Raw genomic sequence first — 23,970 nt, forward strand, 5'->3', positions numbered from 1 at the left:
AAGACATTTTAACGGGTAATGAAAGTGAGACTGTATTCTACCTGTAATTTCAGAATGCTCTAATTTGCTCAAATTGAAATATGTGTTTAAGAGTTGGTAGTATTAGAGACGGATCATAGAAAATATAAATGGTAAGGTTATACAATGGTGTATTTAGGCAAATTATCACTAGAGATATGATTTCTAAACATGGACGAGTCCATTCACTATCCTAGGTGAAGTCTCATGGAAGCTAATTAAAGTGACAAAACACAAGTATTTACTATTTTTCCTCAGTGCACACTTACTTTATCCATGTATTATTACTGAAGTGCAGAAGGAAATGGTCTCATTTCTCTTTTTTTCCTTTTCTTTTATTTCCATTCCACATATCTTCCAACTCATAGGAATGGACTAACAGAACTATGTGTTTCCAATTAATTGAATCTAAGAGATATTCATATATTAGAAAATAATACTGATTTTAGTGGAAGCTAAAGCTGAATTATAATGTATGTAAATCTTCATTGGAGAAATTCAATATCATTGATTACTTTTATAATTAAAATTTTGTAGAATTAAAAGGGACACTTATAGAACCTATACTTACTTATTGGAAATTCTTAAATGCCATAAAATACACACATAAAAATTAAAATATTACTACATGATAAAAAGTTATTTGTCCCCATTGAAAGGTCTTTTCTTTCTGCTGGGCAAAGCCTTACTTTGTAAGTGGATATTCAATATCTACTGCTGGCAACTTGAATAAATGAGATGATTTGACTTGTTGAACTGTTTCAGTCTACCCCATTTTTATAAAAGTGTGTGGTATAAATTGCCATTATGAATAAAATTACTTTAAATCTCACTATTTGACACTGTGGCTACCTTTATGATCTGTTCCATCTGGGTTTAAATGCATTCTTTTCTGGCACTCTGAGCAGCTCATTAGAAACCGTGTCACCGCTTCTCTTGGTAGGAAGGCATAGCTCTCTGAAATCTGAAATGATTCACAAAATAGAGGTATTATTATACAAGATGACTGAGCATGGTTCAACAGAAATGATCATTGTATTTCCAAATAAGACACATTATTCCATAATGGCAGGAAGCATAATGAAAGCATGCACTGCATACCATGCATCATTTCAAGAAATATCTATCCAACTTGATTGCATGTTTCTTAATAATAGCTAATAAAAGGATGTGGAGGAAGAAAGTCTGCCACATATAATGATTATTGGTTTGTATTTCTGCATTTTTTAGGAAATTTTATGAGAATGTACAAACAGTTTAGTGATTTTAACTCCTTAAAAACTACCAACATTTGGTTTATAATCTTACTGCTAGTACCACTGGAATTTCATTCAATTTAGATAATTTTTTAAATTTAGGTAGGAACAATAAATTTTGGATTCTGTGTTACTGAGCATTTTATTCATCCTGATTTTCTTATTTTTAATCAAAATTAAAAGTAATTCGAACAGAATTCTAGAATATGCCTTGAATCATCCTTTCCACAGAAAATGACACAACTGGAAATGCATTCGGCCACTTATTTCATATTATATGTTAACTTTTATAATTTTGGTCCACAATAGTTCACAATGTCAAAGTAAACTTTCTTAATGCCTTCCTCAAAAGCATCAAATATTCTCAGAATCATTTATCTAGGATCAAGTTAGAAATATAATATTCAGAAAATAGTAATATTAATATTTTTAAAACCCAGTTATGTACTTTCTCTATCAGGTAACATGTTACACTAATATATATAAGTTTGCATAAAAGAAAGAAAATATGTACCTGAAGCAAATTTGTACCAATTCCCAGGAATGGTGATGGGATTCAACTTTTGCTTTTATCACTCACATAGAAAGTGATACAGAAAGAAACACTGTACTAAGGAAACCCCACAACTCCAAACTGTAGAGCCTATTATCCCTAATATTAATATTAAAATAAATTTGACCACTAAATATACCCCACTGACTCCAAAGGAAAGAAGTCATAAAAATGCTAAAGAAAAAGAGCAAGTCAAATATGTACCAAAGAAGAAGCAACTCTACCATTAAAGTAGGCAAGAACTATCCAACTGAAGATAATCCAACAGGGATTCAGAATATCAAATTTAATTTTTATATAATCGAAATTATATGAACTTTTATTATACTATTACATAAAAGATACTTTTCCATACTATTAAAATTATGAATAAAATGATTTAGAACAATTTCCTCTATAATGCTTCACAAAACTAGTTTATGTTACTAAGAATACATTTATAATTTAAGTTCTCATTCACTCCTATACTTACTTTATATATGCACTCAAATTTAATTTCTATCCACCTATTTTACAAAAGATTTTTCTCATTAGAGATGTTCTAAATATCTACTTACAATAATTCATAAATTTAAAAGCTGATGATGTGTGCATAATCTTGGTATCCTATAGTTTAATTCATATAAAATGGAATTTATATAGTTTATTACATATAATAGAATTGATTGGGAAATTTAATTTCTTTTCACAATAAATATTTGAGAAGAATGTTCCACTGATATTCAGAGAGAATTTATTAAATCTTCTCTTTACTTGTGTAAAAAGAGAAATATTCCATTGAGAGATCTGGGAAAGTGATGAATGGAAAATAATATTCCATTTGTTATCATGGATCTTCCTCAAAATCTGGCCATTTCCTAATGCAATTAATTATGCATGGATCCCTCATACTCAGATATATAATTAAAACCAATTCAATTGCACTTGTCCTGGCATTATTTATCTCTAAATCAGTTTTTCTAGGAATAAGTATTAATTATTTTTCATTTATTTAAAGTTCCACTCTAAAAAAATAAAGAATCTGCTTCCTGGGAGCCGGGAGTCTAGCAGGAGGAGGTTTGGCAGGCCCCCGCCATGCCGGAGGCCTGCTTGGCCAGGCCTAGGGGGGGTGCGGGACTTGGGTAACCCCAGCACCCCTCTGCCGCCTTGCTCCAGATCTCCAGGGCTTCCCCGGGCCACACGCCTGGGCAAGCTGGTGAGTTGGGTCCCTTGGTGGAGCTTGAAGGTACCCTAGGCCTTCCCCCACCATCCATGCGGCTCCTTAGGGAGGGTCCGGGTGGGGCTCTGAGCTTCTGGTCTCCCAGCTTCTTGAAGGATCTCTCCTTCCTGGGAGCCGGGAGTCTAGCAGGAGGAGGTTTGGCTGGCACTGGTAATCTCTGTCCAGTCTACATTTTCAAGAAACATTAATAGTACTCTCACAAGAAACATTAATAGTACTCTCACAAGAAACATTAATAGTACTCTCACAAGAAACATTAATAGTACTCTCACAAGAAACTGTAATAGTACTCACACAAGAAACATTAATAGTACTCTCACAAGAAACATTAATAGTACTCTCACAAGAAACATTAATAGTACTCTCACAAGAAACTGTAATAGTACTCTCACAAGAAACTTTAATAGTACTCACTATCATTGAATTATGTTTTTATGTATGCAGAATGTCTATTTTTTACTCTGCCCTTTTGCATACCCCTTCATAAGTTCATATTTCTCTTTAACTTCTTTAACTCCTATCATCATTACTCCTTTTATACCCTTTCTAACTTAAGTACTGTTGAGTCCTAAGTCACAGACCAAAGTGGTGCCCTAGAGTTAACACCCACCCAACTATTTTAAAAGGCATAAAAAGGACACATATCTTTTCAACATTTTATGGGTGTTTTCTTTGACGGCTGTAACTTTTGCTAAATACTTTCTTATACAGTGATGATCCCCCCCCCCCATGTTTTTTATCTTCTCTTTGTGAACTGCTCAATATGGAATTTGGTGTGAAAGAATCCCTCAGTTTAATACTTATGTTTGAACCAAGTCATGGGTCTTGTTGGAAATGTTCTAATGCCCCCATATATCTGATAGCACCACGTGGCTTTATATCTTGTTTGCGTAGGCACACTAACATGGAAAAATACTATACATACCAATAAGTTCTTATCTAATAAAAATCTTGTAGTGCAATGAGACCTTACACCCTGAACATTGACATAAAGACCTGGCACAGGCCTCAGAAGAATGGACATTCTCCATTCACCCCTTGATCTACAGAAGACATTTACAAAACATCCAAGGTTGTATATAACATCACCTGGTGGCATTCCTGTACCAGGAAAGACCCTACAGCTGCTCTGACATCTACTCAAAAAGAAACACCCCTTAACACTGAGAAGACAACAAGAACAAAGACCTGCTTACTGGACAGGGCTTGCTGTATTGCCCCTTAATTGTGAGGTTTGTCTATAACATCACCTGGAAGCAATCCTCTACCACGGAAGACCCTACCACTGCTCAGACATCGTCCTGCTCAAAAGAGACTTCCCTTAACACTGAGAAGACTTAACAACAACAACCTGCTTACAGGAAAGGGCTTCCTGCATTGCCCTTTCATGGTGAGGTGAAACGAGAAGGCACTCCACATCATGACTTCAATGTAGGACATGCAGATTCCAGAATCTTTAATACAGAAACATGAGACCAACAACAGAGACTGTGTGAAAAGTGTGTTGGCACTACAGACAAAGTCTTGGATCGAACGATAACTTTCCTGAGGCCTAGAGCTGGTCTTATGCCAGGAAACTTCAGGGGTAGGATCTCTTTGTATTTAGGCCAAGGTTATTCCTTTCCATGCCTCTCATATTTTGGTGGGCCTATGCAAACAACAATTGCCACTCTAACACCGTTTTTACTGTGCTCCTTTGACTCTAATCCTTAAAACGCACCCACTTAAAATTTGAGGTTAACTTAAGCTAATATGCATGTACATGGAAATGTAAAAAATACTATGCCTCTAATGTTTAAGGAGTTACGTAAGTTTGATGGCTTTAGATTGCCTTGTGTGCTGTTAAGAAATATTATAATGTGCTACAATCTGGAGACTTGAGGGACAAAGTAATTGCACATGGATTCTGTTTCATTTATCTTAACTTTCTTTGGTGAAAGTTCAAAGTTAAGATATCAGCAAGGGGACTTCTTCTGATAATTATGTTATGGGTGATTGTCCTTCCACTGTAACTTTACCTTATCCTCTTTCTTTGCATCTTTTGTTCTCATAATTCAAAATAAAAAAATTATAAAAAAAAATAAAGAATCTGCAATAGTCACAAGTATGTTTGTAGTCTTGCAAACACAAGTTTGAAATTATATAAAGTATCCTGTTAAATCTTAGCAAAAGCTATCAGGCAGATATTTTTATTAGATTATTCTCTGTAGTTGTATTGTGGCAAAAAGTTGGCCTGATATTGTATGTTTAATAAGTCAACAAAAACACTTATTTGGGCAATTTTTCTTGGTGATCAGAAAACAGTTTGTGGGAATGCCTCTTAAGACATCAGTGTCAATTGTTTCTTCCCTACCTCACAATAGAGGAGGGACACCAACAATATGGAGTATTCCTAGGCAATGGAAGAAGAGATTCTCTGAGCAAACTGATTTCCATTTTGAACATTATTTCTACTGCTATGAGATGAAGTAGGAGAAACCTGTCTTCATTATGTACAATCTTCCTTCCCTTAGAAAAAAAATACTTTCTTTTTAATATAAAATCTTCCTTCCTTAGGAAAAGAAGAAATACTTCCTTTGTGAATTAAATATCCTAAACAAGCTTCTTTGGACTTTTTTTTAAATGTAGGAATGTCTTTATGCATTTATAACTAAAGTTCTGTAAAGGAGGATTCTGCTCTAAAGACTTCACTGAACTTTAGGCCTAGTATGGATGTCCTTACAGCCTCTGGCTAATGAACAGCCCAGTTTCCACTTACAGAGTGAATGTTTGAAATGCACAAATCAATTTTAAATAGATGTTCATGATGATGATAAAACTCAGGGACGTGTTCTTCTCAGCTGTTCATTGATTAGGATCCTGACTAACATCCTTTACATAAAATGTAACTGCAGGTTCAAGTGAAACCTAGAAAACACTGGGAAATAATATTATTAAAGTACTTGAAATATTCTACTAAAATTGTAATTTTTTAAAATGCCAAAATTAGTTTAAATATCTTTGGTTAACCTTTCATACTAATTACTTCCCTGTTTCCAAATAAAAACAAAACATTTTCTAGAAGACTGACAAAAATAATACAGTCATTAAAATGTATTCTTAGAAATATTTTTATATTTTAGAAAGAAATTATGTCCTTGTAATTTGCCTGCGGGGAGAGAATGTCTGCATATTGTTATTAATGGGAGGGAAATTTAACTCTGGGCTCCATTTGAGCTAAACACTCGAAGGACAAATGGTATGTGACAAGCTATGTGTGCATTGCTTGTAACAGAAATAGATATAACATCTAATGCCAGGATAGATAATGAACATCCATATTGAATCTTACACACTAATGCCTAATATTTTTGTTTTCTTGTTTTGAGGCTACACTTGGTGGGGTGATTATTCCTGGCTCTGCACTCAATAATCATTCCTGTAGGACTCAGGGAACCATATGGGATGCTAGTGGTAGAATCAGGTAGGCTGCATGCAAAGCAAATGCCCTATCTGCTGTGCTATCTCTCTGATCTCCTAATGGCCTGATATTATCTATCATATAGACATCTTTTTCTTAGAAATGTTATTTTCTATGACCCAGGATAGTTTTCCTGAATTTACATTCTAATATTTTTTGAAGTTTATCTTATCCATTACATTAGACAAGTAGGCCAAAATAGATTTTCATGGTAACATTTTGATAAATGTCTACCTATCAATGTGCTTATCTACATTAATGAATATGCCATTGCTATACAGTAGAGAATAAGGCAAATAGCTGAAACTCCAGTATAGATCTCCCAAATCAAATCTATTCCTATAAATTGTATGAATTGTTATGGGTTAATCCAACAGATAATCCAAAAAGGGAGGAAGTCATTAAAAATTTATTCTTAAAAATATATTTGTACATGCTGGGAATAGGAGTGGAGGGAGGATAACATTGGTGGTGGGAATGCCCTTCATTCATTGTCACTATGTACGGTAAATAATTTTGTGTAATGAACTTCAGTCACAATAAAAATTATATATATAAAAAAGAAAAGCAATAGAATGGGGTAAAAAAAAATCAAATAAGCTGAAAATGGGCAGAGTCCTTCTCGAGGCTTTCAACCTCAGTTTGAGAGAGGACAGGAAAAAGGTAATTGAAACAACGCAACAATACAGATTAAATAACCAGTGAGCACTACAGCAATAAAGACAAGTACCACAGAACAGTCTCGGTCCTGAAATCAAACCATGCCGGAGTGCAAAAAGAAAGAGAAAGATAAAATAAAATAAAATTGGAGACATCAACTTCAATATCTACACCAAAATAAAGAAGTCAAAAAATCAATCAATCAATAAATATATATGTGGGAAAAAATAAAAATATATATATATATATTTGTAAATTATCTAAAGTATCAAAGAGTTATCACAAGCAAAAACAGCACTTCTTACACTTAAGTTATGTTCATACGTATACATATATTGTGCTGTTATTTTGCTCTCAGAGATGTTTTAAAATTATAATTATCTGTGGTAGAGAGGTAGAGGCATTGGTAAAGATAATACCTGAGCTTACTTCATCAGGGTGTTGTACAACATTGACACTATTTAAAAAAATACATTCTATTAAGATTGGAAACAGTATTATAGAAAAATCAGTAATAACAAGAGTATTATCATAAATTAAATGCAGAAATGCCCTCTAGTCTCAAAACATTCAGATAACCATCTATCTATCTATCTATCTATCTATCTATCTATCTATCTATCTATCTATCTATCTATCTATCTATCTATTTATCTATCAACTACATAGTAGGCTGTTTGCCTTGAATGCAGCCAACCCAGGATGGACAGCAGTTCGAATCCCAGCATCCCATAAAATTCCCCAGCTTACCAGGAGCGATTTCTGAGTGCAAAGCCAAGAGTAACCGCTGAGCACCGCTGGGTGTGACCCAAAAACCAAAACAAAAAAACCCACACTGCATTACAGATATTTGAAGAACTAAAAACTAAATGTGACTCAGAGCAAAGAGAGTATATTAAAAACTTAGTATGTCAGTCCACTTCAAGAAGGCCTGGTTGTTAAGGGGCACCACTATTGAACTTCTTTGTGTCAATTATTTTTTAAAGGAAACCTACTTTTTAAGTCTGTAGAAATTTTAATCATCAAAAGAATGAGCATCTCACGTCGCCAATATTCAGGAGCTTTCTAAATAAAGAAAAAATATTGTTTACACAAACAAAACTCTAGGAACAGGGAGCTGCCTCATGATAGTGAAAGACCCCTCATGTTCAAGCCTTGAATTTGCTCCTGGTCGCCAGTACTACCAGGTTTTCCTGCGCTTCCAGTTGTAGCACTGGTGGATACCAAGTAGGAGCCAGAACACTGAACCTCCAGGGTTACGTAGAAAAGCAGAATATTATTCCAAGCCCCACCAGCACCCCCAGCACCTTAGTGGGTCACTCCTAATTCAAATTAAAGGCCCATTCAGGAACCTGAGAGGTGGTAGAGAAGTAAGCAAGTGCCTTTCTTCCAAGATTCAATCTGCAGGTCAGAGCAGGAGGGGTCCCTAAGTACAAGTCAGTAGTGAGCCCTGAGCACTGCTGGGTGTGGCCCCCCAACCCAAACAATTAAGATAAATTTTTGTAATTCTGAACTCCCAATTACTTTTATCAACATAGTTTAAGTTAAAAAAAAAGTTGTGGGCCAGAGTTGGTAAGGCTCTTTCCTAGTATGACACTAGGAGTAATTCCTGAGTGCATTTAATAAATGATTAAATAAAAATTTTACAAAAATTTGAAGTTAAATCAACAGTTGTCATTAAAATAATGTGCAAATGAATTTGGTGGTGGATTTGGTGGTTTTTGGCCCCCAAAAAGTCTACAATGAACAATTTTTAAAATACAAGTTATATTAAAAATTTGCAACACTTATCTTGCAATTTCAGAAATATAAAACTTCCTCTACTCACTGAAGCTGTGCTTCAGGAAAGCTTAGCCAGAGGGTGGTCCTTGGCATGCTAGGGGCAGGAGATGTTGTAGGAAGGATAGAACTTAATTATTCTTTTCCTGACTGTTTCACAATTACGTCATATAAGTTTATTTCCTTAATACAAATGCAGACTGTAAAATGGAAGCAAAATTAGTAAGTTTAGACTGGACATTCTATGCCTTTGTCAGTAGCAAGTATTGTTTCTCTTTCTAATTTTTAACAATAGAGTCCCTCTAAATATCTTCAGCCTATATGTGAATTTGTAACTCTGTTGCCTAATATGACGGAAAACTGATAATTCTGAAAGTCGAAATTCTATTTAATTTTATAACCATTTTATTTACTCTTTTTGAATGAAAGAAATTCTTTCTAAACACTGCATGTTTAAGTTTTCATTGAGTGTTTAATACATGGACTGTTTCTACATAAGAATTTTGTGCTTAATCATCATCCCACAAACTGGCCAGTATTGTCAGCATTATCATTTCCATTTTATAGGTAAGAAAACTAAATTTCAAAGTTGTTGGGCAACTTGTTAAAGAGGCATAAGACGAGGCAGTTTAACATGAAAATCTGGTTGCAGAGCCTGTTAAGATGATCATTGTATTTATAATTTCTCTGGGTTAACAGTATTTAAAAAGGAAGATTGTCTGGTACATGAAGATTTGTAAGATTAACCTCACAGCACAGGTTAATTATGCTAAAATATTGATAATGGTCCCTGGTGGGAGGTTCTTTATAATGAAAAAATGCTTTATCCAGTTTGAAGTGACCCTACTGAATACAAAGGGCAGCCTAGCACTCGGTACCTTGTGGCAGGTTACAAAGTTCCAGGAGAAACACTTCAGACTAAGCAGTAACAATACAGAGCTCCACCTGCAGGATATTATTAGGCCATCTGTTCTGTTCTAGAAGAATTGAGGGCTACAGTGAAATGCCATAATATTGAAACAGCCAGGAACTATATGCAAAGGACTTTAGCTTTTAATAGAATGAGAGTATGTGGTGGTGGTGGGGGGAGAGGGGATGGAGCCTATTTTAAAAGATACTTATAAGATGTAGGACTTGCCATTGTTAAAAGAAATTCACCAGCAGAGAAGTCATTTTTGGTTTAAGATTTGAACATATGATTTAAATCCACCACATGAGGTTGGTGAGTCAAGAACATTAGTAATCACTTTTAAAGCAGTGTAAAAAAGAAAAATCACACCATTTTTTCAAATTCACTAATGCTAAACCAACAATAAATGAAATACAATACAATCAGAATTCGAATGACTAAATATTAGCAGTGATTTGAAAAACGTCGCTGTTAAGTGTTAAATTTCTCTAAACTTTGATGCCTTAATCTAGCCTCTCCATTTCAAACACTGAGCTAAATGAGAACTAAATGAGAGTGGTCTGGTTATAGTATTTCTTAAAATTACCTTTTCCACCTCTGTTCCATACAATAAATTTAAAGACAATTTTACATTTTACAGGGAATAAAAACATTAATATGAAGGTTTTTTTTATCAAACATCAGAGAGCACATTCAAGAAAAAACTTGCCCTTGAGGCCACACTTTGACCCTTTTATGAACACTTTTTATTTATAAATACAAAATAAGTTTGAGAAATATCTCCTAGTAAAATGTGTTTATTTAGCACATTTAATATTGCAAATTTGATACCATATATGGTGGTATTCTATCACAAGCTACCTACATTGTATCTAACATAAGGCACCTATTGAAAGTAATTGCAGAGGAATAACCAGTTATACAAAATGCCAGATATTTATGCAGCATGCTTGTACTTCTATTTACTGCCAATTTCAATAATGTTTGCTTTAGAGTAATTTAAAATGTTAAATCATAAATGAGAAGAATGAAAAGTGTGGTGCAATATTATCTTTTAGTTTCTCTCAGGATTGGGAAATGTTACAAATGAACAGCAAAAGGCAAAGGCACCCAGTCTGGGTAAAGGTCCAGAAATATGCCAATTGAGAAAAATTGGAGGAGGAAAAGATAGACATAATGTTCCAACATTATGTATGCATTTGTAGATGAAGTTATGGGCAAAAAAGGAAAGAGCACCCATACAATGTAATTATAATTAATTTTTCAAAATCATTTTTGCTCCACTAATTATAGTTGCAATTTAGCTATATGGATTTGCAAAGAACTTTATTTGCTTTTGTTTTCTTTTCTACTATGAATGAATGAATATCTACTATATATAAATATATACCCTACATATAAGTATATATTCTACAATGATGAATATCTTTGGTTGCATTTTGTTACAATTTAAATAGTTTTCTATTGAGTAAATGCAAAAAAATATCAAAAAGAGATACAGTCAGATAAACTGAAGATATATCCTCAAAATGTCTGAGAACTCTTTTTGTACAACTTCTTATATTAGAATATTTTCCTGTTAAATAACAGATTGTTATAACAGCAATTCTTGTACTAGATGAAATAAAATAAGCAGATGGGCACTGAAAAGTTTTTCTTCATACATGTTTTCTAATAAAATAAAAAGAATCTGTAAATATTGCATGTAAATAAATTGACTCAAAAGCAAATGTTTATATAATTACTTGCAGTGTAAAGGATGACATGAAAAAAATACAATTGTACACAAGGGCCATGTGGCTATTACTTTCTAATTTTTCCTGGAGTACTTTGTTTCTTTAGAGATAGGTAAAAAATACTATAGTTATTGCAGTGACCCAAAGCAGTGAAGAACTAGCCACCATTAGGAAATGGAAAGAAAATGGAGACAGTAGACTTCTCCGTACTTCAAGTTTGTTCAGGCAATGCACAGAGCCTGTGACATGATAAAAGAAAGCCATGGGATGGGGTGGGGGGAGTGTGCCTTGAGTGCAGTATTTGCTGCCTGAATTCTTCACCTATAGATAACTTGTAAATAAAAAATTTCCTCCATAAAATATCAAGCAAAGAAACGATCACTTGTTTATCTTTAGGTTTCTCTTCACTTGAGTTTACTATGCTCCAAAAATGATTTTTAAACAGAAAAAAGTATTCTGGTTACTATAATAAATAGGACTTAGACTGCTATATCTTTTTTTTTTTTTTTGAAATCTTCTGGAGGCCCATTGGGGGGTAATATCATCTTGGGTTGAGAAATGCTATCCATTAAGTAAGAAAATGTTTGATTAGTTCAGTCCAGACAATAAATTTTGATAGGTAAGCTTGGGCAGCCATATTACAGAGTACCAAAATTGTAAAGTTTCAAATTCAGTATGATGTCATGTGATTAGGGGAAAGACATGGATATATATATATATATATACATATATATGTACATATATAAAATCTATATTATGTGTAATCAGAAAAGAAACTTGTTTGGGAAACCTTGTTAATATTAATTCTATAAGACATTCGGTTATGAATTAATCATTCATCAAAATATGCAGAGGACTTATGTAATTAGCAGGAAGGGGGAACACTATGGTATCTTTCCCATCACCACCTACTTGCTCCATCTCTCATACAATCAACTCCTTGACTACCTCCCTTTAGTCCCCCCAAATTCTATTAGAACTCATCTTTATCTAAAATATTTTATGTAAATATTTCTTTTTTTTTTAAATATGGAACGCTTCACGAATTTGCATGTCATCCTTGCGCAGGGGCCATGCTAATCTTCTCTGTATCGTTCCAATTTTAGTATATGTGCTGCCGAAGCAAGCACAATTTTATGTAAATATTTCTATTAAACTTTTTTGGCATGATAAATAAAAAAAATAGACTGCTATATCTTAACAGTGAAGGTGAAGAATATAAAAAGGGTGGAGTACTTGGGGGCAATGCCAACTGCCTTCTCCCAAAGCTTTATAGTGCCCAATAGAGATATATTGGTTTTGATTATTCAAATAATGAAAAAACGAATGAAGTCAAAGAACTAAAGATGCTTACTTACATGTTCTCTAAAGAAGAGAATATCATAACAAGATAGAAATTCCTTGGTTTAAATTCCAAAATTCTTTTTTTGTTGTTGTTATTTTGTTTTGGGGCCCACCAGCAGTGCTCAGGGGCTACTCTTGGCTCTGCACTCAGAAATCCCTTCTAACTCAGAAGTCTATATGGGATTCAGGGGATTGATCCCACATCCAACCTGAGTCAGCCATATGCAAGACAAACTCGCTAACACTGTACTACCACTTTGGCCCCCTTTTCAGTTTTTTTCAAATTCCAAAATTCTCAGAAGCAGCATCTGGTTCACTATGTTAGTGACTTTGGGGATTTATCTTTTTTCATTACTATATTCAAGGAGCAGGCATGAAAAAGGTATATCTTACCCAGAAAAATGAAGGTGGTTCACAGCATAGGGAGTAAAGCTGAGGAAGAGATGGACCAGGTGAAGGTTGGTTTCTTTTGACTATCATAAAACTACTAAAACTACCAATAAAGAGAGTGAATCAGAATCTCAAATTTGGGGAAATTGTGGATGAATTGATGGGTAAGTTGTACACATAAGCTAAAACCACACGAATGAGAAGCACAGTTGATTCTAAGGAAACAGTAGATATCACATCATATAGAAAGGCCACTTTTAATGTCTACTGATTAACTTCTTTTTAAAAAATGTATTTGTTTACCTCATTACAGTATTAAATTCAACTATAATCTCAAAACACTTAAATGTTCAGTACCCCAAAACATCCTAAAGTAACATTTATAAATCACACCTAATTTTGATATATATGTAAACGACCTAGAACTTTCTTAACATGTTTAAAATTCAAGACTAACAAGAAAGCTGGTACCATTTTATTTCTAGCGTATTTCACTCTAGCGCACCACATATTCCTTTTTCATATTAACTATATACCATTTAAAAAGAGTATATTATAAAATATTATTAATTTATGTAATTTAATAAATTAAAAATGTTTTATTTATTACACTTTCAAAGTACCCAAGAATAGCTTTCTGAGTGAGAAATACTTCGGCTTCTAGCCTTAAACATCAAATTGTTAAACCTGCACTAGCTCATTTTCACCACAAGGGTGCACTAAAGTAGCAATTTATTGGGCTGGAGATAAGGAGTTAATGCAGTTTCTCCAAATGGTTAATGCCCTTTTTCAGGAAAAAGCTATTCTAGAACAATACTACTTAATAATTTTTTAAAGATATAAGTTATAAAAATGACTTCTTTTTAAATTAATGGGGAACCAGCTTAGGTGAGCTCTTTTTAGTCCTCTTATTAACCAAAAAAAAATTCTAAGTATAAAAGATTACCCATCCAACCTCTTTTCTTTTTGTGTTGGTACTACACCCAACTGTAGTTTCCAGAGATAAAATCCAGGTACAAGGCAAGTGCCCAATCCACCATACTATTTCTTCAGTCCCCAAATGATTTATTTTCTGAGTAAAAATATATTATGTGAATTATGTTTTCGTCTTTGTTTAAATATTTAAATATCATCTGAAAAACCTGCATTGTGTATATATGAATTTGTATCTGAAAAAAATAAAGCAAATGTGACCAAAAGTAGCAATGTGTTTATATCCTACTTCAATGATAATAGTGTTAATAGAACATCAAATTTTTACCTATAAAATAAATGAGAAGCATCTGTGTTTAATAATAATTTTTGAAGCTTATTCAGAGCCTTCAACACTACACACTTCCAATGCACTCTCCTATCTAAACATTCAGTGCAGTCTTCAAGCCCAGAGCTTCAACTCTGAACTTACTGCATTGTCTCTTTTTTTTATAACATAATTTTAATTTTAATTGTAGTGGCTTACATATCGTTCACAGTAATATTCCAGGTACACATTTACATTGAATCAGGGGAATTCCCACCACCGAATTGTCTTCCCACAACCGCTCCCATCCTGCCTCCCATATCCTCCACTTTTCCCCCCAGGGGCTGCTAGAATGCGTGGTCCCTTCTGTGTCTAGTTTACTACATAGTGATCTTACAACTGTTTGGTCTTAGTGACTCCATTACTGCCCCCTCCAATTGGGAGGCGGGACTAGAAAGTTCAAGTTATGTGGTTTTGTTTGAGGAAGAGAAAGGTAATATAATGGGGTAAAAATCGACTACGCCGACTATGAGCGGAGTCATTCTAGAGGCTCTTGTCCTTGGTTTGAGAAACGATGGGGAAAAGACGAAGGTGAAACACCACAGCAGTTCAAAAAGAGGAATCAAATAAGATATTCAGTGAGCACTGCAGCCATAAAAATATGCACCACATAGTTGCCATGGTCTTGAGATAGGAAATATGACAATAGTAACAGCTCTTTTGTCTGGTATAAAATGACAAGGCTTTCTCAAAGGCATGGTAAATTTATTCCTTCAACACAAACTTAAATTAAATACTTAAATTATTAAGTGCTTACTATGATGCAAGCATTCTTATAAGCTCTGTTCATAGAGAGACATAAGAAACAGGCATGGTTCCACAAATCAGGAGCTAGTTATGATTATCTAGTCTAGTCAGAAAAAAGAAAAACAAAAGGAACCTCATGGAGTACTATCAAATAGCTGTGATTGAATAATGATGCATTTGTAAACTTTCCTAGATAGAGCTAATTATAAAACTTAAGTCCAAAGAGCCTAATTATTTCATCATAGCACCACAGGAATCAATACTAAAAATGTCTATAAAATATTTGAATTTGAAATTATTTGTTTTTCCTATATCTACTTGATATTCAGAAATGCTCTTTATTTAAATCACTGACATTTATCATAGCAAAGTGAAACAATACTATCTGCATAAAAAAGGCAAGGACCTGTATTTTGCTTTTATTTATTTTTTACATTAGTCAAGGAAGATGAATTGCAGGCATGAAATTAATTTCTAAGCCCCTGAGAATATTTTCTTTCTGTATTTTCTTTAGTAAAATTCTACCTACATTCTTGAATCAGAGGCAGGAAAGGGAATAAATCATAATGAGAAATGAGACAGGACACGTGAGCACAAAGTTTTTTTTTTTATATTTATTAGCAGAATCTGGTTAGAGTAACCTTAAGATATCTGATGAAATTTTGCAGTATTTAATCTAATATTTTCACCTATTTAACAAAATACTTCCATCTTTAAAAATTATTTCATTAACAAGGATTCTTATATGTGGAAAATATTTTCAAATGAGGATTTCATTCTCATACAAAATGAGTTTTCAACTTCTAATGAGCAGACCCCTGCCTATGTTGGTCACACATGATACAATTAGGCATGCCCACTGCTATCTGGGATTCTGTATCTTTACCCATGGCAGGCCTAATATTTCCTTCTGTGCACTTTCCACTTGAATAGAAAGCAGCTGGACATGGGAGACAGAAGCAAATTTGCAAAACAATATCTCAAAGTGTCAATGACTATTGAAAGTTGAAATTATTTCCTAGCTTCTCTTATCCACAGATATCTGAAATCCATAGGCCATTATAAAGCTCAAATGTTTAACCCAAAAAATTTAAATTTCATTTAAAACCTTGAGGACCATGATGGAGCAATAGCGCAGCGGTGGGGCATTTGCCTTGCACGTGGCTGACCCAGGATGGACCTCGGTTTGAGACTCAAGGTCCCATATGGTTCCCCAAGCCAGGAGCAATTTCTGAGCACATAACCATCACTGGGTGTGGACCCAAAAACAAAACAGAAACAAACAAACAAACAAAAAACCTTGGGAACCAAGAGAAGATTTAAACAAAGTGATCCTGAGATTAAACACCGAATTAAATAGATAATCCAATTGTAACAGTGAAAATTCAGTAAACTCTAGAAGACCTGATTTCAGATACTGGAGTACAGTAGAAATGGAGTAAAATTGGATACACTTCACACATGGGGTGCACTGGAATGCACTTGGATAAGGTATTTGACTTGCATGCAGTTCATATATGATCCCCAGTAGTAAGGATAGATCTTTGAGAATTGGTAGTCGTGGCCCTGAAACAACAACAACATAAACAATAACAAAAACTGTAAAAAAACACCTATTTCAGACCACAGGAAGATAAGAAACACTAAGAATCTTTTGATCATTAGACTTAAAGAAAAACAAACAAACAAAAATGATTCTATTCAACTCAGATGTAGTCAATCTGTTGATCTGAGGCTTACATCTACCTTATTCACTTCAGGAGCCATTCACAAAAAAAGTTCCAATTACTTTGCTACAGAGGTGTGTGTGTGTGTGTGTGTGTGTGTGTGTGTGTGTGTGTGTGTGTGTGTGTGTGTGTGTGTGTGTCTTTTAAAGGACACACTTGGCTGTGTTTGGTATGGTTCATGGTCTATGCACGTGAATGCTAGTGGATATTGGAAAACCATAAACAACCATCTTAATTTCTGTATTATCTCTCCAGATTGCTTCTTTTTAATGTTTTTTGGGCCATACTTGGTGATGCTCAGGCTATGCACTTAGAAATCGCTCCTGGTCAAGGGACCATATGGGACTCTGGGTCTCAAAACGAGGTCCGTCCTGGGTCAGCCACATGCAAGGCAAACATCTTTCTGCTGTGCTATCGTTCTGGTACCTATTATTATTTTTGAACTGAAAATGTGAGGTCCAAAATCTATACGCCCTTTTCATTATTATTATTATTATCATTATTATTATTCTCATCATCATTATTATATAGGGAAAGTTTCTACCCAAGAAAGACAAAATCATGTTTCTCTATATTGCACTTTGTTTTTTGTTTGGGGGACACACCCTGTGACACTCAGGGGTTTACTCCTGGCAATGCACTCAGAAATCGCTCCTGGCTTGGCTGACTTCATGTTCAGAAATCATTCCCAGCAGTCTTACAAAACCTGGATAGAGCCAGAGTCAGCCACAGATATCTCTTTATCCCCTGTACTATGCTTTTCAGTAACACTTTTAATGGACTAAGATGCATTCCCTATGTTTAATATACATCCTAGAAACTGAAAGGTACCATTTTTCACTGTTTCCCTTATATAGTATAGTAATTACTTTCCACATATTATTAACATATACAGCTTTTTTATTTATGTATGTGTATACTCTGCTCTAGGACTTATTTTAAAGGCTAAACAAATTTCTTGAAATTTAGAATTTTGAATTTAGTGCTTTTTTAAAAACAGCTGTGACAAATCTAGCTCATTAATCTCACTAAAAAGTTGTCAAGAATTCTGACAATTTTTACATTACAAGCTAGCAGAAAGTGGTGCAAGTTCCAATATCCTACTTGGTAGAAGAGAGGCTGCACAATATCTTTCTATAAAAATAGGACAAAATGATTCTATCAAACTTTTTAATTGTTCTAAATCTGATAGAATAAAGATCTTTCTTTATAATTTTCAGAGCAGGAACACATAAATTCTACACAATGAGTTCATCTTAATGGTACATGTATCTCTGGAAAGGAATATTTATATTGAAAGCAAGGTTTAAAATTTTTCAGAAAATAAACTGGAAATTAAACAGTGGGAAAAAGAAATAAAATAATTGAAATATCATTATTGATTAGCAATCAGGAAAACTCATCAAACCTTGGAAACTGGTTTACTGTCGTTTTCATTCAGATAGGTGAAACCATGGGTGAGAGTTTTGCTATGGGCTTTCATGGATTCACAGAATGCACAAAAACCTGTTGAAAGTACATAATGCATACCAACATTATGGGGCAGAGATATTTGGGAAGTCAAAGAAAATGAGATCTTCATTTTAAATTGAGAAATGAGAGGGTTGTTCTAATTGTCTTGCTCACCCACCTCAGTCATGAATAGTAAAGTAATAATAAAATAAAGAATTAATCTAAAGTTTACCATATAACAAGGATTTGCACATATCACAGCTAATTTATTTTATCAGGCATATTTTTTCTCTAAACAGATAGATAAGTAATCTTCCAAAGGCACTTTCGTGATCGTAGAGGTACAATAACTTAGTACTCAAGACATAAAGATTAACATTACTGAAAGTTTAGCACCACAATTTTTTTAAGAAATATGAAGTGCTAGATCTGAAATTGAATGTGTAAGGATTTTAGCCTTTAAATAAAACATAGGCTCTCTACTCTGATTTAAAAAATTGGTAAATATGTACATGAATATTAGATGAAAATTTAATGTATAGTCTATGTGTTTGTGAGTTTACCTATATGCACACTGTTATTTTAATGGAAATATTTTAACTGTTATTTATTGGATTATGACCATAATTACTCTGATTTTACACATTGCAAACAAGTTTTGAAACATTTATTCATGACCCTGATTTAAGTAACATTTGTAAAAAAGGCAGATATTTTTAGGTAGTAATAAAGTTTAAGTGACAAACACAAACAGCAAAGAGTGATCTAGTCCTAATGATCATCATCCTGATGATGAAGATCAAACAGAAGTTGAAAGAGTTAAGAACTGGAAGACACTAACCTGAAGTAGAAATATTTTTAATATGACATCACTTATTTTAAAAGGACATTTTATGTTCATTTTTATGCAAAGATATGTAGATATAAAGTTCAAATATAAGTGTTAATTGAATTATTTATACCTCCTCTTTACCTGTTAGAATAATCAAGAATTAACTACAGTCAACCTTTTCAGGGGAAACTTTCAATTCACTAGTAATAGTTACTATGTAGAGAGGAACAAATGTAGGAAATCAAGGAAAAACCTAAGATACTAGAATCAATTAATTAAAAATATGATAGCCATTACATATTCCTAAAATGTGTCATTTTATGTGGATTTTCAAAAAAATGAATGAATAACCAACTATGTAAACTTATTATAGTCATATCAGATTGTAATAAAATTTAAGTTACATAAAGCCTAGATATTTCAAGGAATGATATACAGCAGATAGATAAAAACAAATAGCATTCAGTTAATCCAATATTAAAGGGCCACCATTTCCTGCAGAGTGAATACATAGAAAGATTTGCAAGAAAAGAAAAAGGCAAAGTAAATAAAAGATTACAAAATCTATAGTATTGTCAAAGAATATGACATGTTTTAATGATTAGTTGTGTGAGTAGGGTTTCTTGACCATGTAGAAGAGAGAAAAAGGTCAAAAATCATAACCATGCATGCCCAATGAGCTATGTTAGAAGTAGGAATATACCTTGAATTTAATGGAAACCATTATAATGCAATGGGCATATAGCTAATCCTACCAATGACTAGCCATTTTCAGCATTTGTATGAAACTAAACTCTGACCCAATAGTTTAGGGTCCTAATAACACCAAACAATTCCATTTCAAATTTCATTCAGTTTTATGCCCCATTAATTGAGTAGTTATATTAATTTTCAACAGTAAGCTTAAATTTGTTGTAGAATTATGTGCAGTTTTACTGGCATTGATGCTGTTTCATTTTTCCTACAAAAAATTATTATACCATAAAATGGAAATTTTTCTTGATTAGATACGAGAAGGCAAAGAAATGGCCTAAAACTTTCATTATATTAGAAAACTATAAGGAAACTTTAGTTACAGAAATAAAATATGTATTTTTTCAGTCTTGCAATGAAAAGAACCATCATTCTCAACAGGGAATGGGTGATAGTTCAGATGTGGCTTATGTTTTCAAAGTTGACACCCTAAACCCAAAATGCAGAAATGGTATTTATAATGCTAATGCAAAGTGATACATGTTGAAAACATGTTTATGAATTTATTGAAAGTTTTTAGCATGCATAATGGCAATAAATGAAGTTCCCTCGATTTCCTTTTAAAAAAGCACATGTTTGGGAGGAGAGATTTGGGTATAATGCTATTGACTGATATCTTAGGTCATAAAATACTCATTAAAAATAAGAGTATTTCAAAGATCATGTCATGTTAAATTGCTTTTGGCACCTAAATTTGGCTGCCATACTACTTACAATGAAGACACTTGTTTGTTGCTTTTTATTTAATAGCATTGAACGTATATGTTGCTATACTGCAAAGTCCTATCAAGTACAGGAAGCTATTTCATGAAAAATGTATTATTATGAGAATGATAGTTAGTGTATTAGTAAATCAAATAATAATTTTCCTAATACTATCCAGAGATAGAAACCTAGCATAGGAGACAGACAAAACAATTATGTTCAGTAATATTAGTCTACATAAAAATATCTTAAGCACCTAAATCATTTTTATTAGTCATGATAAGAATGTCTCCTGAGAAATGTAAGTCAAAAGAAAGTTTATGTGGCAGAATTATGTAAGGAAACTTACAATAGTACCTGCCCACAAACCATGCAATTTGGAAACAGCCAAGAAACAAAACCATAGAAAAGGAGAGATAAATACAACATGTACTAGGGGTTATTGTGCAACTATAAAGATTCATTATGAACCTAGAAATATAGCAAAAAATAGTTATGGAAAAGAAGCTATTTCTTATGCTCAGTAGCTAATTTTCAAACATATGTACCTGTATTTGAAACTTTGAGCATTTCACACATTTTTCTGTATCTGAAAAATAAATGGATCCAGACTGATATAACTAAAAACAGTTAATGTCAAGGTAGCCAAAAGCAAAGTTCAATAAGAATTCTAAAAAATATATTATTCATTTGCTGATAAGATATTTCTGATGCACATTTAATTTATATTGGAAAAGGATTAGTTACTGATCAGTGTTCCTAGAAAGGATAAAATACTTATATTAAGATTATTTCATAAATCTATTAATTAAATTTAAAAGTTCGATTAAAAGAACTGTATCAAACTTTAATTATTACTTAAAACTTTTAAAAATAATATATAGGATCATTTTTACAATATATTCTAGTATATTACAAATAGTAAAGTCTAATTAATTTAAGATGATATAAAAATACATAAAATGTTACCAAGTGACTATCATATTAAATAGGAAATAAACATATTAGTAAGATTTTAAGAAAAACAAATATTAAACAATGGTGGTAGTATAAAAATTTGAATTCTCCAGGTCATAACATGAATATGTTTTCCTAATATTAGAAATATGACCAGAACTACCACATGTTAACTATATTTAAACTTAGTGAACTTACCACCAGAACAGAACAATACAATTTATACTTTATATGTTAGGTGTGACCATGATATGGTCTACTTTATTTCGAAGATAGAATATGCTTATTTAATCTATTCTAACATGTAATACTATAAAATTTCAAAACGTTGATTTCATTTTTTCATTTTTATATTTTTAACTTACTGCTTTATAAGTTCTCTTTTGTCCAGCATGTTTCCGAATTTGTTCTCCATTTGGTCCTGTTTCCACATGCATAGAATAGATAATGTCAAAGAAATCTTCAACCACAGCTACCCGACGTAAGGACAGTTTCTCATCTACCCCAACGCCATCCTGGAAACAAAAGAACAAAAACAAAAAAATCACTAAAGTAATATATATTTAGCACATTGAACACATAGTGAAAACATAAAGTTGGGTATATAGAAACACTATGCTAGAAGGGGCCAAATAATATAGGTAGGGATTTAAAAAAATTGTGAGTGAACATTTTTATATTTTTATATGATTTATAACTTTAAGAAATGTGAAGATATAACAAAATGTTTAGCCATAGTACTCTTAAATTTTTCTTTGTATTAGCATATCTTTCCTTATTGTTGGTATTTAAATCTAGGCTTTGATTAATTCATACAGTCACTATTGCTTGAGTTTCAAGCTATTGGAACATATTACAAAAATAGAGGAAATAAAAGGAATGTCTTATGCATAAATTTCTTATATAATTCAGATATTAGCAATAAAGTTTGAGATATAATATAGATACGAGCAATAAAGTCAGTAAAGTAGATTAAGGACATTCATTATGAATTTATGTAAGTTCTAGGGATTATTTAAGTGTGAACTCTGAATCCTCTCTGAATAGAGCAGATCATGTAAATCTTTAAATTTTTATTTGTTCAAATACCTCTATTCCCAATGTATCATAACAAAAATAATCCACTTTACACTGAAATTTCACAGAAAATCTGTGAAAATTCAATGAAATATGCATGTACTTTAGAAATCAACGTTGGATAATGTGAAGAATAAATGAAGGTTCAGGAATGTTGATTAATATGATTTTTAAAGAGCTAAGCAAGTTAGTATGTACTTTTTGCTTAAGTTTCTTGGAAGAAATATAATTTGAAGTGAGTAGTGGTTAAAAAGACAGAGTGGGGCTGGAGCAGTGGCACAGCTCTAGGGAGTTGCCTTGCACGTGCTAACCTAGGATGGACTGCAGTTTGATCCCCAATGTTCCATATGGTCCCCCCAGCCAGGAGCGATTTCTGAGCGCAGAGCCAGGAGTAACTCCTGAGCATCACTTGGTGTGACCCAAAAAACAAAAACCAAAAAAAGACATAGAAAATAGGGCAGGTAGAGAGAGACATAGATAGAGCAGGTAAGGCCACTGCTTTCTCTGAAGCTAAACTGGGTTCAGTCCCTGGTATCCTGGTATCAGAGTTCAACTAAGAGAAATTGCTGTGTAGAACTAGGTAATACCACTAAGCATTGCAGGGTGTGGTCCATAAACCAAAAAAAAAAAAAAAAGGCATAAGTCAGTCAGTGAAAAGTGTGACAATGAGTCAAAAAATACCCATAGATAGTACATAAAGACTGGAATGAAAGGAAAGATAATTTTACATGTAAGCAACATGAAAGTTTCTGTCTTGTTTGCACACAAGTACACACAAACATATGCTGTTCTTACTTGGACACTGAAGCATAATTGATATAACATGACATAGTCATCGATGCCAGTATGTACCACAATATGGAGATTTACTTGAATAAAATCAGTATGCAGGGCTGATGAACAGTACAATGGGTAAGGCCTTTGCTTTGTAAGTGCCTACCCTGGGTCTAATCCCCAACATTTCATACAGTCCCTTGAACTTTGTAAGAAGTTATCCCTGAGAACAGAGCCAAAAGTAAATCCAGAGCACAGTTTTGAGTTTGGTCAAAACAAACAAGACAAATATGCAGTGAATGAGAAAAATATCAAAGCCTC

General features: G+C 33.2%; 1 protein-coding gene and 1 non-coding gene across 7 annotated transcripts in view; both read right to left on the reverse strand.

Moving 5' to 3' along the window:
- Nucleotides 1-23,970, reverse strand: part of NOL4 (nucleolar protein 4) — a 332,223-nt gene that overhangs the window by 222,156 nt on the left and 86,097 nt on the right. For 4 of the 6 annotated variants that reach the window (XM_049769653.1, XM_049769651.1, XM_049769650.1 and 1 more), the window contains exons 2-3: nt 22,164-22,313; nt 871-982 (exon numbers count right to left, since the gene is read on the reverse strand). In XM_049769653.1, coding sequence (XP_049625610.1) covers nt 871-982; nt 22,164-22,313 — 262 coding nt within the window. Of the gene's footprint in view, nt 1-870; nt 983-21,389; nt 21,453-22,163; nt 22,314-23,970 lie in introns of those variants that run through there. The other 2 variants (XM_049769656.1, XM_049769655.1) reach the window with 2 other exon arrangements.
- LOC126005588 (U6 spliceosomal RNA) lies at nt 12,615-12,721 on the reverse strand. Its single transcript, XR_007494635.1, has one exon. It is a non-coding gene; the product is annotated as a U6 spliceosomal RNA (small nuclear RNA).

This window comes from Suncus etruscus, chromosome 3 (assembly GCF_024139225.1).
Source record: "Suncus etruscus isolate mSunEtr1 chromosome 3, mSunEtr1.pri.cur, whole genome shotgun sequence".
In the NCBI taxonomy this organism is placed as follows: domain Eukaryota; kingdom Metazoa; phylum Chordata; class Mammalia; order Eulipotyphla; family Soricidae; genus Suncus; species Suncus etruscus.